Source organism: Bos grunniens, chromosome X (assembly GCF_055505025.1).
Source record: "Bos grunniens cultivar Pamir isolate PY7600 chromosome X, Bosgru_T2T1.0, whole genome shotgun sequence".
Lineage (NCBI taxonomy): Eukaryota > Metazoa > Chordata > Mammalia > Artiodactyla > Bovidae > Bos > Bos grunniens.
In genome coordinates, this window is record NC_141194.1 from 128,766,300 (window position 1) to 128,784,549 (window position 18,250).

General features: G+C 42.7%; 1 protein-coding gene across 2 annotated transcripts in view; it reads left to right on the forward strand.

Annotated features, from left to right (window-relative positions):
- GPC3 (glypican 3) overlaps positions 1–18,250 on the forward strand; it is a 460,363-nt gene that overhangs the window by 327,524 nt on the left and 114,589 nt on the right. For both annotated transcript variants that reach the window (XM_086389256.1, XM_086389258.1), the window contains one exon: positions 15,120–15,240. In XM_086389256.1, coding sequence (XP_086245382.1) covers positions 15,120–15,240 — 121 coding nt within the window. The remainder of the gene's footprint in view (positions 1–15,119; positions 15,241–18,250) is intronic.

Here is an 18,250-nt window from a genome sequence, read left to right on the forward strand (position 1 = left end):
GTTAGACAAGATGACCTCTAAAGCTCTTTCCAGCTCTAACAGTCCATGAGTTTCAATGGCAAGGATATTTGAGGGAAGGCGGGAGTCTGAATGGAGGAGGATTGCCCTAAAGCCTCCTTGATGACATTGAATATCCAGTTCTTTCTCTGATGGCTTCCCAAATAGACCAAAGTGAAAGCAATTGAAAAGGAGCCCCGGGGTGTAATCATTCTCATTAGAACAGATCCTTCGGGTATCTTTGGGGCTACAGGGGGGCAGGTAGGTTGGCTGATTGAGATGTCAGAGTACTCAGTTTCTGATATTGGAGAGTTTGGGGTGAAATTAACATAATTAAGCCTTAAAGAAATTGCCACCCCCATAGCACCACACGACCCCAATGGAGCTTCTGAGCAAAAGAAATAGAATTCAGTGTCTGTTGCTCCAAATAATATTTGACACAACCACCCAGAATGAAAATGAGAAGCCCTCAAACCACAGAGCTCTATCAGTGTGGAGAGAGATCCATGGAGTGGAGTGCCAGGGGCTGAAGGGCAGGTCAGTGCAGAGGGATACAAAGTGGCTGAGCAAACCCAAGGGAGGGAGACAGTTCTCTCTTTGCTGAAACCCTCCGGGCTAGAGAGCTAGGGTAATTTTTGACCTAGCTGTCCTTGTGTGCATTGCTGTGAGCTTTTATTAAGTATTTATGTAGCAGTTTATATTTCACCAAGTGCTTTACAATCACTTTTATTTGGCTGAGTAAAGTTTTCCTGGAATCCCATCTACTTTATGATCAGGAGAGGCACTTCTCGTTTGCTTAGCACCACCCTGCACACAGCTGCACACAATAGGCCCCTTGTTCTGGCCGGAGAGCAGGTGCAAAGAGTCGAGGACCTGGAGGCACCTGCCAACTGCTGGGGAGGCTGGAGTAGGGGTGGTTTACACTTCAGTTCACCTTTCCTTCCCTCTGTTACTCTTGAGTGTTATTTTATTGCTGGTGACTAGAGAGCGGCCGTGCCAGACTTGGGCCCGCCAAGGGCAGAGCTGTTCTGCTATTGGCAGTGGAAGGGCCGGTGGCTCTAGTTTGGTTCCTCTGGCCATGCCCACCATGGGCACCGTCTTCCACCAGGGGAATACTGGAACACACTTCCACCAGAGTGTTTCCTTCTGCTCCCCAGGGCCGTGACTGCAGCCTGCATCCTGGGGCTCTGGGACCGAGTTTAAGAGAAGGCAGCAGAAGTGGCAGTTCTGCTTTCTTCAGGCCAGACTTTTTAGTGTCCTTGGGCAAGTCTCACACCTTCTTCTTGCTAGTTTCATCTCCTCTCCATCAGCCACAGAGGCGCCCTCTGCTGGCTCTCTGGGTGTCATGATGGAGGCCGGTGTGTGTCCTCAGCTCATGAAGTGGTGGGCTGCACATTCTCAAGCATCTTAGTTTGCAGGGAAATCCCACACAGTCACTAGTTGAAGATTTCATTTTCTGAGGACCAGATTTGCCAAAGACCAAACCAGAATCTGGTCTGTGAAGTCCAAACTGGGGATAGTGGGCTTTTAGAACACTGGACAGTTCAGTGTCTCTAACTCCTAGAGTTCTGTAACAGCACAGAGCTGCATAGATGCTTAATAGGCAAGTGCAGAATAGAAGATATTTGCATTCTGTACTGACATGTGCTAAGTCGCTTCAGTCATGTCCAACTCTTTGCAACCCCATGGACTATAGCCCACCAGGCTCCTCTGTCTGTGGAATTCTCCAGGTAAGAATATTGGAGTGGGTTGCCATGCCCTCCTCCAGGGGATCTTCCCAACCCAAGGATTGAACCCAGGTGTCCCACATTGCAGGTGGATTCTTTACCATCTGAGCCACCAGGGAATCACATTGCTTAAGGTTGCTGCTGCTGCTGCTAAGTCACTTCGGTCATGTCCGACTCTGTGTGACCCCATAGACAGCAGCCCACCAGGCTCCCTCGTCCCTGGGATTCTCCAGGCAAGAACACTGGAGTGGGTTGCCATTTCCTTCTCCAATGCATGAAAGTGGAAAGTGAAAGTTTAGTTGCTCAGTCATGTCCGACTCTTCGCGACCCCATGGACTGCGGCCTACCAGGCTCCTCCGCCCATGGGAGTTTCCAGGCAAGAGTACTGGAGTGGGGTGCCATTGCCTTCTTCGTGGTTAAGGTAGCACAAAACTCTTCTCCTTACTTCTAAGCTCAGATACCTTTTTGTCACTGGGTTGTTATTCCCTTCTCCAGGGGAATCTTCCTGACCCAGGAATCAAACCCATGTCTCTTACATCTCCTGCATTGGCAGGTGGGTTCTTTACCACTAGCGCGACCTGGGAAGCCTCTGTACTGATGGAAGACAGCAAATCCTTTTTCTGACCCCCAAAACTGAGAACCTGGAAATTTCACCATCAGATTTGAAACCCTCTCGAAGTTATTGCCTTGATCGTAGCGAATATAACAGATGGGTTCAAAGAATTGCTTTCACGACGGTAAAATCTTCTCAGAAGCGGGCCAAAGTTTAGACCACTGGAATAGGGTTTGTGATGCAAATTGATATTGTGTAGTGTGGGTGGGCTCAGTGTGGGAGCCCAGGCAATGGGACACAGGCTGCATGAGTGAGTGGTGCTCGGACTGTGGCAGCTCTCCCATTCGGCTGGCCCAAGTGGGCAGTGACCTGCCACTTGAACGATGGTGTTCACTGGGGCCTCAGGCAGGAACTCCACCATCCCCTACCTGGCCATTGTTTTCCAAAGTGCTGCAATCTGGCGGCTTGGGACACAGTGGCAGGTTTTCCTGGCAGGGCTCAGACAGAAGTCCAGTATAATGCAGGTCCTCAGTCACTGGCTCCAGATTGGGGCAGAAGACCCCAGGGGAACAGACTGACAAGAGCTGGGCAGAATAGATCAGCTTTGGATGAAGTCTTCAGTCTCAATTCATTTCAACAGAGGTATATTGACTGCCTGTTGTATGCTGGCCACTGGGTAAAGCAGAGGACTGACTCAGGTGAATATAAACACAGAAACCAGGATGGAATTTGGCCATATGGCCCAGGAAAATATACCCGACCAGACGAAGCCATGCCTGAACATGTAGGGTTCACCCCCAAAGCATGAAATACTGGCTCCAAGGATAGGTCAGACAGCTAAGCTCTCACCATTGTCTCCATTGGCTCAGGATCTCAGTAGGCCTAATCCCATGCACTGAAGATTTATTGTTGTTGTTCAGTTGCTAAGTCATGTATGACTCTTTCTGACCCCATGGAGTGCAGCATGCCAGGCTTCCCTGACCTTCACTGTCTCCTGGAGTTTGTTCAAACTCATGTCCATTGAGCCAGTGATGCCATCCAACCATCTCATCCTCTGTCATCCCCTTCTTTTGCCTTCCATCTTTCCCAGCATCAGGGTCTTTCCCAATGAATCGGCACTTATCACGTGTCCACAGTATTGGAGCTTCAGCTTCAGCATCAGACCTTCCAATGAATATTCAGGACTGATTTCCTTTAGAATTGACTGGTTTGATCTCCTTGCAGTCCAAGGGACTCTCAAGAGTCTTCTCGAGCACCACATTTTGAAAGCATCAACTCTTCAGTGCTCAACCTTCTATATGGTCCAAGTCTCACATCCATACATGACTACTGAAAAAACCATAGCTTTGACTGTATGGACCTTTGTTGGCAAAGTGATGTTTCTCTTTAATATGCTGTCTAGGTTTGTTATCACTTTCCTTCAAAGGAGCAAGCGTCTTTTAATTTCGTGGCTGCACTCACCATCGACAGTGATTTTGGAGCCCAAGAAAATAAAATATGCCACTGTTTCTCCACATTTTCCCCATCTATTTGCCATGAAGTGATGGGACAGGATGCCATGATCTTAGTTTTCTCAATGCTGAGTTTTAAGCCAGGTTTTTCTCTCTCCTCTTTCACCCTCGTCAAGAGGGTGTTTACTTCTTCTTCACTTTATGCCATTAGAGTGGTGTCATAGGCATATATGAGGTTATCAGTATTTCTTCCTGCAGTCTTGATTCCAGCTTGGGATTCATCCAACCCAGCATTTTGCATTATGTACTCTGAATATAAGTTAAATAAACAGGGTGACAGCATACAGCCTTGACAAACTCCTTTCTCATGTCTGCTGTTTCATGTCTGGTTCTAACTTGCTTCTTGACCTGCATACAGGTTTCTCAAGGATTAGGGGCCTGTAAAGGACTGTGGCTTAGACACTGACAACGAAACAGTGACAAGAATGTTGAGCTTTCTTTTAAAGCATTTCAGTAGTACCCATTCATGTAAAAACAGTTTATCCTTTGCTCGCAGTCTTTATCAGTTCATGAAATAAGGTTCAGCAAGACATCCAAAGCAACATTTAGGAGGCTTTTCTTTGTGAAACGCAATGCATGAAAAAAATCCACAAGTTACATTCTTCTCTAACTCAGACTTGCCTCTCCCTGAAACTCCTCTTGAGTCTGTAAAGTGTGATTGTAGGTAGAGTTTGAAAGTTCTCTTCTTAATTTTGAAGATCCTTGCATTAAAGAATGGATGTTTGTTCTGGATCCCGCAGGGACCTGGGACAAACAAAGCAGTGTTCTGAAGAGAAAGATTTGAAAAAGTGTGTGGGTGTTTCCAAGAGCCATGTAATTCGTTACTTGTGACAGTTATATGCAAAGTGGAAGCAGAATATTTTCTGTCACAGAGAGCAGGAACATGAAATGTGGAGGGAGGAGAGAGTGAAAAGGCTTCTGACACCCAAGTTGATCACTCGGGAAACTTGGCTGTCTGCCCTGGGGCACAGGTCAACAACGTCTTCTTCAGTGGACTAAAATAAATGTTGAACCGTTTGAAGTCCTAACCATAAGTTCCCTGCCTCAGACGCCCCATCCACTAGCAGTTTTGTGAGGACCTCTGCTGAGGAGTAGTTCCTTTCAATCAGGCCTGCCTGCTCAGTGCTGGCTACTCACCCAACGGAGACTCTTCCACCTCTGCAGTTCTCTCGGTACAGGGATGAGCGGACTTGAAGCTTCCCCTAAGTATTCATGGCAAGATTTATTCATTCTACTTCAGAAACTTCTTTTCCAAATAACATTTATTGAACACCTATTTTGTGTTGGATACTTTCACAAAACAATACCAGTGCTCATATATGTGTTGGGCCCTCTTCTAAACACTTAACCTATGTTATCTTAAATTTGCTAACATTCATTACATCAGCTAATCCTCAAAACAAATGTAGGTGGCATTATCCCTATTTCAGAGATAAGGACACTCAAGTCCAGGAGAGTTTAGTTACTTGTCAAAAGTCACACAGTACCAGCCTTGGAACGTATGTCTTGACTCCAGGACCAGTGCTCTTTCCACCATATTACTCAGCCTTTCTAAAGTATACTGTCTTTGCTGTCTCAGTAAACTATGTAGACAGGACTGAATTTTACCTTTGAAAAATAAAATAATTATTGATCATTATTTTCAACATCAGTTACTTTCATACAATGTTCTCGTGTGTGTGACCTGTTCTTTGATCTCTTCTTGTCTTTTCTATTTGGGGGACGTTGTGGCTCTAATCACATTCCATCAGCAGTGATACCAATAATAATTTGGATGGCTACTGTTGGGTCTCTCTGGAACTCAGTTTGCCCATCTGTAAGAGGGGTGCCTTGAACTAAATGATTTTGAGGGTCCTTTATGACTCAAATATTTTTGAGTTAAAATCTAACTTTCAAAAAAAAACTAAAAAAAGGTAAAGACCATTTCCTTTTGGTTTAACTCCAGTGGGACAAGAAAACATCTGGTTTTCTGGGCTAGAAAGTAAAAGTCACTCAGTCGTGTCTGACTCTTTGGAATTCTCCAGGCCAGAATACTGGAGTGGGTAGCCTTTCCCTTCTCCAGGGGATCTTCCCAACCCAGGGATCGAACCCAGGTCTCCCACACTGCAGGCAGATTCTTTACGAGCTGAGCCATAAGGGAAGCCCAAGAAGACTGGTGTGGGTAGCCTTTCCCTTCTCCAGTGGATCTTCCCAATCCAGGAATCAAACTGGGGTTTCCTGCATTGCAGGCGGATTCTTTACCAACTGAGCTATCAGGGAAGCCCACTGTCTGGGCTAGAGGGACTCGGTAAATGAGTTTGGGGTGATTTAATGATAAATCACCATTACACACCCTGTGCTACTACATCTCCACTCCCAATTATTGAACTTTGAATTGCCTTTTTTTTTTTTTTTTTTTTTGCTATTTTTGGAAATCTTACACTGGCTCAGATTCCTCTCCTCCTTGGTATGTTCCCCTCAAGGACACCCCTCAGAGAACCCTTCAGCAGCCCTGCCCGCCCTGGCTTGGTGTCTTGGCTGCCCGTGGTCAGGGCTCAAAGCCCAGGAGGCTGTTCTCACCAACCTTCCCACACATCAGGCTCTGCCTATGCTGCGGTTCTCACAGGAATCGCTTTTGCTTCCTTATTTACTTTTCTCTCTCCTTACCTCCAGGCTCCTCTGTGGGGTTTGCCTCTTCAGACAAACATTCAGGCATTTTCTCTCTGCCTCCCCATCTCTGCAGGAGGCTGTTCCCCACAGCGGGTGATATCAACTTCTCAAGCTTTCCTCACCATCTGGAAAATATTCTTTGCTTCTTGAGGTTTAAATGACTTCTTGATTATATTCCAAGACCAATCTTTTAGTCTCTCCTCACAGTGAGGTTAGAAACTAGGCTAAAAGAGGATTCTAATATAGCTATTCCCTTATATAGGTAATGTCCACTAGATGAGGTATAAATGGGCTTTCAGCCCCCTGATTTCTACTCTAAATTTTGCTTCCTTTCTGTTGAAATATATCTGTAATTTCTGAAAGGCTATTGTTTGAGAATCAAAGTAGTTCTTGGAGTCTGGTGGTCATATCTGTTTCTGGCACTCTCCTGTCTGATATTTGCTCTCAAGTGGTATTGCTGTACCAACAATTATGAAAACCATTTTTCTTTAGACTTGTGCATACATAAATGAGAAGCAAATTGCTGCCTTCTTTATTAAACATATTTATTAAACTCAGCAATTTTCACTTTCGCTTTATTTTTCTGTTCATTTATGTAAATGAAGACTGCATCTTGGATAGAAAAAGAACATTTTCTTAGGCCTATTGATAAGGTGGGTTTTCTACCCTGTGTTCTAGTTTGTTTTTAAAGGTATTTATACTCTTTAAATTATGCCATTTTTTCACAGTGATTGTTGCAGCTGGAGTGCTTTCCAAGGAAATAGTCTGATAAATCACTGTTTGGGCAAAGGGCTACTTGCAATACTGCAGCCTTTCCATAAGATGGCGCACTGAGAATGTGAGATCTGTAACTTCTGTGTAGATCATCTAAAACCCCAGTAGTAAATGAAACAAACTTCTGTGAAATTAAATATTTGGTGGGGGGAGGGGGCAAGTTGGTTTTTCTAAGACTTGCTTTCAAATACTTTCCAGTAGTCTAATGCCTAGAAGAAGGAGGAAAGTGAATTTTCTAGCAACTTCTCTCTCCTGCATCCGTACTAGCAATGCTCAAAATCACCAATGTGTATTTAAGGAACCTTTTAAAGAAGAAATTTCTTCTAAAGGTGAGAGTTATGATACTAACTACCTGTGATGCTGGGAAAGTCCCTCCCTGGGTCTCAGTTTCTTAATCTGCACCATCAGTGGATTGGATAAGGGTGCTTCCTATTTGAATGTTGTATGTTTGAATCCATTGATTTTCTTCCACTTCACCTGTGCTGCCTCAGCCAGCACAGACCCAGGAAGAAAAGACTGCCCATTTTACACATGTTTGACTCTATTCCTCTTCTACTAGTGCTCTCTTTGTGTCATTTGTCCTAACACCATCATGCCCAGATGTCCTATTTTCATTGGGTTCCTTTGCTCTTTATGGCTTTTGCAAGGTGTCCCCCCTCCATCCCTGCCCAATCTGCCTGAACAGAGATGTGTCTTCCTTTCACTTCACAAATCAAATTTGCTATTTTTGTGCTAATAAGCAGGTACCACACTGGATGGGGGAAGAAGACACCACAGGTAATGCTTTATGGGGACACTTCTAACATCACGCATAACATGTCCAGTTAAGAAGAGTTTAGATTTAGGAGGCAGGAGCGCCTCTCTATTTTTCCTCCTCCACTGGCCAGTATTCATTGCCAGAACCATGTCAAAGCTTTAGGAAAAAGCAGTGTTCTGGAGAGAGGACAGTTAATCTAATTAGAGATGAGTGTTGCTAAGCAGATAACCCATCCTTAAAATCCCCCATGGCCAACAGTGTCCCCATTTCTGACACTCGGGGCAGTCTGGGTGGGGAGAATTGTGGCTGCAGTGACTTAGCCTCACTGAAAATCTGTCAGGAACCATAGTACACCAGGGGCACAGAGGAAGTGAGTGGAAATAAAATGCTGGATGAATGAATTAATTACTGCAACTCTACAGAGACACCCCTAACTGAGTCCCTCTGAGCTTAAAGCTTGGAGCATGTATGTTACATGAAATTCCCTGGGGTTCCATTGCATATGTCGTATTGCTACGTGGCAGGGAGACCTTCGCCAACACTCACTTTCCTATTGTCCTTAGAGATTTCAGATCACCTTTGGTGTTTGTCTATACAGTGGTGGTGGAGGAGGATTATTTATATGTCTAACTTCAATACCTTATCTTTCAAGAATGCAAATATTTCACTGAATGGTGATGCTGTTGGATCTCTGTTTGGGAGAAGAAACTCCATACACAGGGCTCTCCCCAAGGGCTTTTAAAGGGCAAGCCCAGGAATCCGCTGATTAGGTAAAGAGAGCTGTTGTGGCAAACCCTGTTGTGAGCCTCGTAGACCATCACCAGTAGCTGGCTAATTGTATCATACCATGAATTGGGCAGTGTGAAATGGAAATGTCAAATATTTAGTCAGCGTGGATTATTTCTAAGGAATAATGGCAGCGGAGTGGTTAAGAACAGAGGCAGCTGGACATAGACTCAAACGTTCAAACTCTAGCTTTGCTATTGAGTAGCTGTGTGACCTTCAGCAAGTGGCTTCACTTCATGCCTCAGTGTTCTTCTTTGCAAGAAGGAGCTGATTATAATACTGTCCATCTTGTAGGGCTCTTAGGAGGACTCAGTGTGGTGCTGCGGGTTGTATTTTCCCTCATGCTGGAACAGTATCTGGCATAGAGAAAGCACTCAGCACTGCCAGCTGGTGTTACTACATGTACTAGGAGGTGCTCTGGGTGGTACACAAGACAGCTAACCAAGCCTCTGCCTTCAGAGAGCTCACGGACTGTACGGGCTGGTAAATGGAACGTATGTGGAAGGAGCACAAGCCACTCAGCGTGGTACCCACAATGCATTTGGGTGCAAGAGCAGCAGTTCAGAATGAATCCCAGGGAGGCCCTCAACTCCCATCAGGAGAGGACTCTATGCATCTTCTGGGAAGGTTGGCAAGAACTTGAATGGTTTTTATGCCTCTATTTAGAGACAGGGTCCTCATAATAATACACATTCAGTCATATCCTTACTGACTGTCCTTTTGAAATAGGTTAGCATTACCTCATTGAGGAGTAGAAAACATATAGGCTGTGTTTAACCTAACAAAGTATAGTTTGTGACCTGATGATAACCATCTGAGGTGTGAAGGAATTCCAGGGTGACACTGTGTGTGTTGGCCCAAACATGTGTTCTCATAAGGGATCCCCTTTAAGCCGGGGATCTAGTCATGGCCGACATAACTCTGATTAACAAGAATAATTTCCCAGAGGCTCTGAGTGAGGCCTAGGAGTTAGGCCCACTTTTTATTTTCCTTTGATTTGTTTTTTCTTGTTGTTGTTATTGTTGTTTCATGTTGTTTTCTTTTGCCTTAAAAATAACTGCTATATAAATTTTCACCCATTAAAAATTACTGTAAAGGTTTTAAAGTGTAAAAGATATAGAAGGACATAAAAAAGTAAAATTTCCCCCAATATCTTACTTACTGGAAGTAACTGCTTTTACCATTCTTTTTTTTCTCATTAAATTTTTTAAGTGTCTCAAATTCTATGACATATTTTTAATCAAGTTGTTTCCATTAAAAAGTACTGATTTTAAAGACCAATGACTTAGAACGGCCACACAAAAAATGAATGGTCCACAAGATATTCTCCTTTCCTTCTGAAGGTTTATCATGCCAGGTTACCATTAACTAGTCTTTGACTATTGAGCTTAAATGGCCAATTGAGACAAACAGTTCTGAGACCATTCTTCCACCACTGATTAAGATGGCAGGTATTGAGGATGTTGTTCATTTAGCCTTCTGAGCTATCTGGGCAGACTTGGTGACCTTGCCAGCTCCAGTTGCCTTCTTGTCTACTGCTTTGATGACACCCACAGGAACCATCTGTCTCATGTCGCGAACAGCAAAATGGCTCAGAGGAGGATAGAGAAGCTCTCAACACACGTGCGCTTGCCAGGAACCCTATCAATGATGGTAGCATCACCAGATTTCAAGAATTTGGGGCCATCTTCAGCTCTGTTCTAACTTTGTTCTGTTGATGTCTGCATAGTATTCCATTTGAACACTCAAGAATTTTAAGATTCTGCTCTACATTTTGTCTGGCTAAGGAGAAAAGGGTAGAGGTGTGAGAAACAGGACATAGTATTGGGGATGGGGGAGAGGTATTCACATGCCTAAATGGATAGGGGAAGAGCAGAGTTCCTGAACAGTTTTAAAATAGTGCCACTAAATTTAAAAATAGGGCCACTAAATTTTAGCAGATGTAGACATCAATCGAACCAGTACTTTTGGTTACTGCTTTGTGGAGTAAATAAAATAAAGTTTTAGGTCTAAGCCATAAGCCAGCTCTTCCCAACACTTCTGTAACCAGAAACCATGCTTAATTTACTAAGTCTTTTGAGGATTTAAATAGCACATGGATAGAGCAAAATAGTGGATGCTGTTTCAACTTTCAGAAAGTTTGACAAGCTTTTAAACTCAAGGCTGTTTTTAAAAAATTGAGTCACCATGGGATGGGGGAGCAGTGTTTAGTCCCGGCTCCTTATCCAAGACTTGGGGGTAAGAGACAAAAAAAAAAGAGCCGAAAGGGCATTTTTCTAAATGGCAGGAAATAGACAGTAGGGCCACAAGGGATCAGCTATGCGACTAATTTGACTTAATATTTATAAATGATTTGGAAGAAGGAGTACAGGGCAAAGTCACTAAGTTGGCAGATGTCTTTACACTATTCCACTGAGGATAATAAACTTTAGAAGGTGACTTGTTTTATAGGAGTGGGCAGGCTTCGATAGGAATAAGTCCAGGGAGATGTCTCTAGGGACACGTTCCTAAAGTTCATTTTAGAACTGCTTACCTCTTTACCTGTGAATCAGGTCTCTGCTTCAGGCATCAGTAGATATAAAGAAAAAGAGAATGGAGTTGGTGGTCATCAAGACGGAGATGATATTTAAACAGACAGCATTATATACAAGCACACAAAAGGAGGCTAATAGGGAGCTGATTCTCACCAGATATATAAACAAAGAATTTCCCTTAAAGAAATGCATTACATTTCTTTAACACAGCCCCCAAAGGCAATTGGTATGTGGTAGGTGATCTGTATATTCACTGGAGAAGGACATGGCAACCCATTCCAGTATCCTTGCCAGGAGAATCCCTTGAACAGAGGAGCCTGGCGGGCTACAGTCTATGAGGTCGCAAAGAGTTGGGCTCAACTGAAGTACTTCACACGCACACACAGTGTATTCACTAAGTTTTAACGTTAGGTAAGCTAAATAGTCAAGGCTGTATATTGCCACCCTGCTTATTTAACTTATACACAGAGGACATCATGAGAAACGCTGGGCTGGAAGAAGCACAAGCTGGAATCAAGATTGTTGGGAGAAATATCAGTAACCTCAGATATGCAGATGACACCACCCTTATGGCAGAAAGTGAAGAGGAACTAAAGAGCCTCTTGATGAAAGTGAAAGAGGAGAGTGAAAAAGTTGGCTTAAAGCTCAACATTGAGAAAACGAAGATCATGGCATCTGGTCCCATCACTTCATGGGAAATAGATGGGGAAACAGTGGAAACAGTGTCAGACTTTATTTTTCTGGGCTCCAAAATCACTGGAGATGGTGACTGCAGCCATGAAATTAAAAGACGCTTACTCCTTGAAGGAAAGTTATGACCAACCTAGATAGCATATTCAAAAGCAGAGACATTACTTTGCCAACAAAGGTCCGTCTAGTCAAGGCTATGGTTTTTCCTGTGGTCATGTATGGATGTGAGAGTTGGACTGTGAAGAAGGCTGAGCGCCCAAGAATTGATGCTTTTGAACTGTGGTGTTGGAGAAGACTCTTGAGCGTCCCATGGACTGCAAGGAGATCCAACCAGTCCATTCTAAAGGAGACCAGTCCTGGGTGTTCTTTGGAAGGAAAGATGCTAAAGCTGAAACTCCAGTACTTTGGCCACCTCATGCAAAGAGTTGACTCATTGGAAAAGACCGTGATGCTGGGAGGGATTGGGGGTAGGAGGAGAAGGGGATGACAGAAGATGAGATGGCTGGATGGCATCATCAACTTGATGGACGTGAGTATGAGTGAACTCCCGGAGTTGGTGATGGACAGGGAGGCCTGGTGTGCTGTGATTCATGGGGTCACAAAGAGTTGGACAGGACTGAGCGACTGAACTGAACTGAATATTGACAGAGTATTATACTATAAGGAAGCATCTATTAGATCACTATCTTCTGAAGTTGTGAAATTTTCAATAATAAAGAGATAATGAGGTCTGCCCTATCTCCTCACAGTGTGGCTGAGAAACTCAAGTGAGCTAAGGGATACAAAACCGCTTTGTAAAATGCTGTGCAAAAATACAGTGGTGTTAATTATTCTTGGCATGTCATAATTTGGGATTAGAAGTACAAATTGATAAAATTCTAGGAACTTATCCTTAATAGATATTCATGAAATGTACAAAGATCACCATACAAGGATGTTCTTTGCAGCATTGTTTATATTAGTAAAATATTAGAAATACCTCACTTGTTTATCAGTAAGAGATTAGATAAATAATTTATGATCTAGCCATACAGAGGAATAAAAACAAAGCAGTTATTTATGTTCTGACACAGAAATGGATCTAAGATACATATTAAGTGATAAGTTGCAAATCAGCCTAACTAGTACAATTCCAATTTTGGTTAGACTTGCATGTTAGTATACGCCTGTGAAGGGCTTCCCACGTGGCTCAGTGGGTAAAGAATCTGCCTGCCATGCAGGAGATGAAGGCAGACGTGAGTTCATTCCCCATGTTGGGAAGATTCCCTGGAGGAGGGCATGGCAACTCACTCCAGTATTCTCACCTGGAGAATACCATGGACAGAGGAGCCTGGCAGGCTACAGTTCATAGGGTCGCAAAGAGTCGGACACGACTGAGCGGCTGAGCATGCACATATGCACACATATACATGTGGAAACCTCTAGAAGAATATATATCAAACTTAAAGATGACTCTCTCTTGGAAGGATAAGATGATGCAGGAACTTGTGCTGTATGCTTTGATTATGTCTGTATATTTTAATTGTCTTCAATGAGCACTGTTATTTTTGTAATTAAAAATATGAGTAAAAAATATGAATTTGCCCTTAATTCAACTGCCCTATTGTAATTTTTTAAGTGTATAAGGTAGGGGCAAAAGTCCTGCAAATTTTTCTATTTCTTTAAGAGAATATTCCATTATCAGGATGAGGAAAAAGCGAAAAAAAAAAAAAAGAGAGATCAAAACCTTCTCCCCCTTTGGTAACAGTGTTCTGGTCTTTCTACATGAGAAAAGATAAAGGAGAAAATGAAATCTGTTTCTTGTTTTTGTTTTGTGTTTGTTTGCCTTGTTTTGAAAGGTGAGTAAATGTACAGAGGTCTGGAACCATGAAGCCAGCAAAGAAACCACCTCAGTAGTGAATTACTGTTCCAGTTGAAGTTGACAAAGCCCCGCACTGAAAGGCAGAATTGCCCAGGATTGTAAATATCCCCCATTCTCATGCTGGTGAGGATGTCCATAGATAGCTTGAAACTTCATTCTTGAAGCAGAAACCTATGTCTTATCCTGGGGGACCACGTTAAAACCTTCCCTTGAGCTGCTGGTTTGCCTCCCTGTGGAGAACAGAGACAGAAGCTGGCAGGTATAATTTATGCTGCAAATGGGTTGGGAAAGCCTTTTCAGGAGGAGCTGGGCTGCCCAGACCTGCAGGAAATGATGGGAGGAGGAAGTGGAGAAGGAGGAAATAAAGAACATGCAAGAGTCTTTATCCTTCAGATGAATAGAAAGCACACTCAGAATTAAGGACCCTCCTGTGTGCTTCCCTGGCCAAGACCCAACACCTCCCTTAGTGCTCTTCTGGACTCTACACTAGATGGAGGGCAAAATAAGGGCAGAGACCTTGTCTCTGTCTTGTTCATTGCCATATCCCCAACACCGAGAAAAAAGGAATGATGAATTAATACTTGTTAACTTTTTTTTAAAAAAACTTTACAATATTGTATTGGTTTTACCATACATTGACATGAATCTGCCACGGGTGTACACGTGTTCCCCATCCTGAACCCCCCTCCCACCTCCCTCCCCGTACCATTCCTCTGGGCCATCCCAGTGCACCAGCCCCAAGCATCCTGTATCATGCATCAAACCTGGACTGGCGATTTGTTTCATATATGATAATTTACATGTTTCAGTGCCCTTCTCCCATATCATCCCACCCTCGCCCTCTCCCACAGAGTCCAAAAGACTGTTCTATACATCTGTGTCTCTTTTGCTGTCTCGCATACAGGGTTATTGTTACCATCTTTCTAAATTCCATATATATGCATTAGTATACTCTATTGGTGTTTTTCTTTCTGGCTTATTTCACTCTGTAAAATAGGCTCCAGTTTCATGTACACAATGGAATATTACTCAGCCGTTAAAAAGAATATGTTTGAATCAGTTCTAATGAGATGGAGGAAACTTGTTGACTTTTGAATGAATGTTCTCCAGTACAAGTAGACTCTATCTGGAGTGGTCTGCCTTTGTACCATGCAGGCATCCCACGGGCTGGAAGCTAAAGGTAGCTTGTGGTCAGCTCGACCATGTGCCAAATACAGTCAACTTGCACTTTGCTTGGAACTCTCTTGTGACAAACCTTTTCTTTACCTTCATATTTCCAGATACAGCCAAAAGGCAGCGAGGAATGGAATGAAGAATCAGTTCAACCTCCATGAGCTGAAAATGAAGGGCCCTGAGCCAGTGGTCAGTCAAATTATTGACAAACTGAAGCACATTAACCAGGTATGTGTGTATCCAACAAAAACAGATATGACAAAAAATTGAGCAATGGATGATGTTGAGTGTTCATACTGTATTCTTGGGCTTTTGGAAAGGCAGCCATGTTCATCGTCTTCAGAGTCTCTCTGCTAAACAGGACTTCTGACCTTTGTTTTTCACCCCATTTTTAAATTATAAAGAAAATATCACAACATAAGAGAAAGCTTGGAAAACAGAAGGAAAAGTATTTGTCTCAACCCCACTAGTCCATCCTGTTTTCATTTTTATATTTTTTAATATTTGGTCAAAAAATCACACATAGGCTTTTTACGTAATTGGAAGTATATTAGTGATTTCTGCTTCTTAGAATTAACACTGTGTTGGAAACACTTTTTCATGTTGCCACAAATCTGCATACTAATCATCTTTTGTGGCCCCGAAAGATTCCTTTGAGTGTTAATTATAATTAATTTGCCTTTGCTATGCATTCAGATTGCTTCAAATTTTTACCATTAAATAAAGCGACCTCCTGCATAGTGCTGTCTCCTAATCTTAGCTCAATTTCTTAACATACTGGAGTTATGGGGTTAAAGGATATGAGCGTTTTACTGCATGTTTCCAAACTGCTGTCCAATGGGGATGTGACAGCTTTCACTGCCACCAGCAAGATACGAGAGGACAAGCTTCACTGCACCCATGCCAACTTCTGAGTCACTGCCATGCACAGAGCACCCACAGATTCCCTTGACTTGCACAGTTTTTCTTCTCAGGAGTTTAGTAACTGAGACACAAATAGAAGTTAGTTGTACCATCTGCTTGTGATTGCTTTGTGGCCACAGTTTAAAAAATGCCATCAAAAATGCCACCAGATACCAGAGTGGCAGTGTTCCTACCCTATGGTCCATGGGTGGGAGGACCCTGGCACCGCTGACTTCTATTCATAGCTGAGGAAAGACTTAATGAATTAAACTCCTTCTGCAAGGACAGAGGTTTCTGTAGGATGACATTGGCATGATTTTGTCTTTTCCTGTGAAGTTTAGCAGTGAAATCTTTATGGTTTTTAGGAAAAATATTTGGAAGGGCTTCCTAATAGTGACATATTTCATGGCGAATGGCATTTTGAAAGTATTTACTACACTTTTGAGTGAGATTCCTCCAGAGCCTAAGAAAGTGCTCTGCTCTCTGTGAGCACTTAATAATTAGTTGTTACTGCTTCTGAGCACAGAATAGTGGTAGTATTTGCATAACAGATCCTTCTTTTTGGTGAACTCACAACCTCACTAAGTTCTATAAAGCCTGGTTACATACAAGATGTTTCAAAACACATCTCTGAAGAATTCAGAGCACAGCGTAAACCTCCCATTGCTGTTGGTGTGCTTTACCTGGGGACAAAGGCAGTGTTTCTTTGAATTATTTCTAAATTATCTCAAACCAAATGTGTCTGGGTGACTCCACTCAACTGGTTAGATCCAAGCACTGGTAAGGCCAGAACCTCAGGGTCCATCTCTGTGCCCCTCATTTTAAATGAATAGTGTCAACAGATGTCTTTGGTCACCAGACATGAAGGAATACCTACTATGTGCTCAGCCAGGTTCCAGGGAGTTTGAGGATTCAAAAGGAGTCTGGCCTGTTTTCATACCTTCCTTGGAGGAGAAACACATGTTTAAATACAAAGAAAAGGCAGCCAATAATGAAGAAGAGCTAGACAGTGATGCTGCTCATCAGTTTTGGGGTGATTTGCTTAGGCCTGAGGTGGGCTGGGTACTGTGAGAAGGCTTTCATAAGAAATATCAGAGAAAGACCTGTGGATGGAGCCCCACCCTGTAAAAAGGGAAAGCTGCATCAGAGCATATGATCTGGCAGTCACTAAAAGTGACTATTTATAGCAAGCCCCTCAGTAAAGACTTTGGGTGTTTGATATTAATGCTCTGGGAGACCATGTCATATAATGAATAGAACATGGGCTTTGAATCCACGTGGATCCCAGTTCAACTGTGGGTCTTACTAGATATATAACTTTGGGCAAATCATTCAACCTCTCTGAGCTTTAGTTTTCATCTGTAGTATTTAGAGTTAGCAAAATAGTTCCTTACAAGATTATTGTGAGTATAAGAAATCATGTCTATGTATCTATGTCTATTCATATCCCATTATATAAAATTTATGTATAATTATACATTTTACATATTTGCATATATATGTAAAATGTATATATATATGTATACACACACACACACACACATAATTGCATGTGCATGACACAGTTAAGGTGATTATTATAGTCAGGATGTCCACTGTAGTCAGGACTTGAGTGAGTCTGAAAGAGAACAGTATTCCAATACTTCTTCCCAGTCTAATTCTGCCACCCAAATTTTGGGTGGATCAAAGAGATCCCTTTGATACATCTTTCTCTCCCATGTTGTTTCCTTCTTTCTCTTCCTGCTAACTTTCAGCCACAAAAGGTGAAGCCTCTTCATAGGTAGGGAGGTATATATTGTCAGTGTCGGAAAGGTCACCATTATAATTACTTTCTCCTACCTTTGCCATGGACATATGTGTGGACATTTTTGGTTCCTTTATAAATACCATTGAGCAACCAATTAATTCTCATTGATAGACCAGTTTTACCCGTTTAAGTTGAGCTGTTAAAATTGGCTGGGCTCCAAACACCCACGCTGGTTTTTTCTTGTCTCATCTGTATTGCTTTACATGGCCAAAATATATCATCTTTCAGACCTTCAGTAAAATTCATATTTTGGCCATGGTTCAATCTGAAAGTGAGACACTTTAGGGAAGTCATAATGAAGAATGGGATGATGATGATAATGTGTTGTATTTGTGTAGCATTGAACCATATTTCAAAGTGCTTTTATGTCCTAAAAGTCTTAACTGCTCATATTGGAAAAAAAATATCCAGCCTGGAATTGTATAAGATACAGTACTGTCAAAGAATCATTCTTTTCAGGAACTCATTGTTACCCTTGGGTATTATTTCATCCTCACTGCCTCCTGGGAGGTAAGTGATAATGTTTGT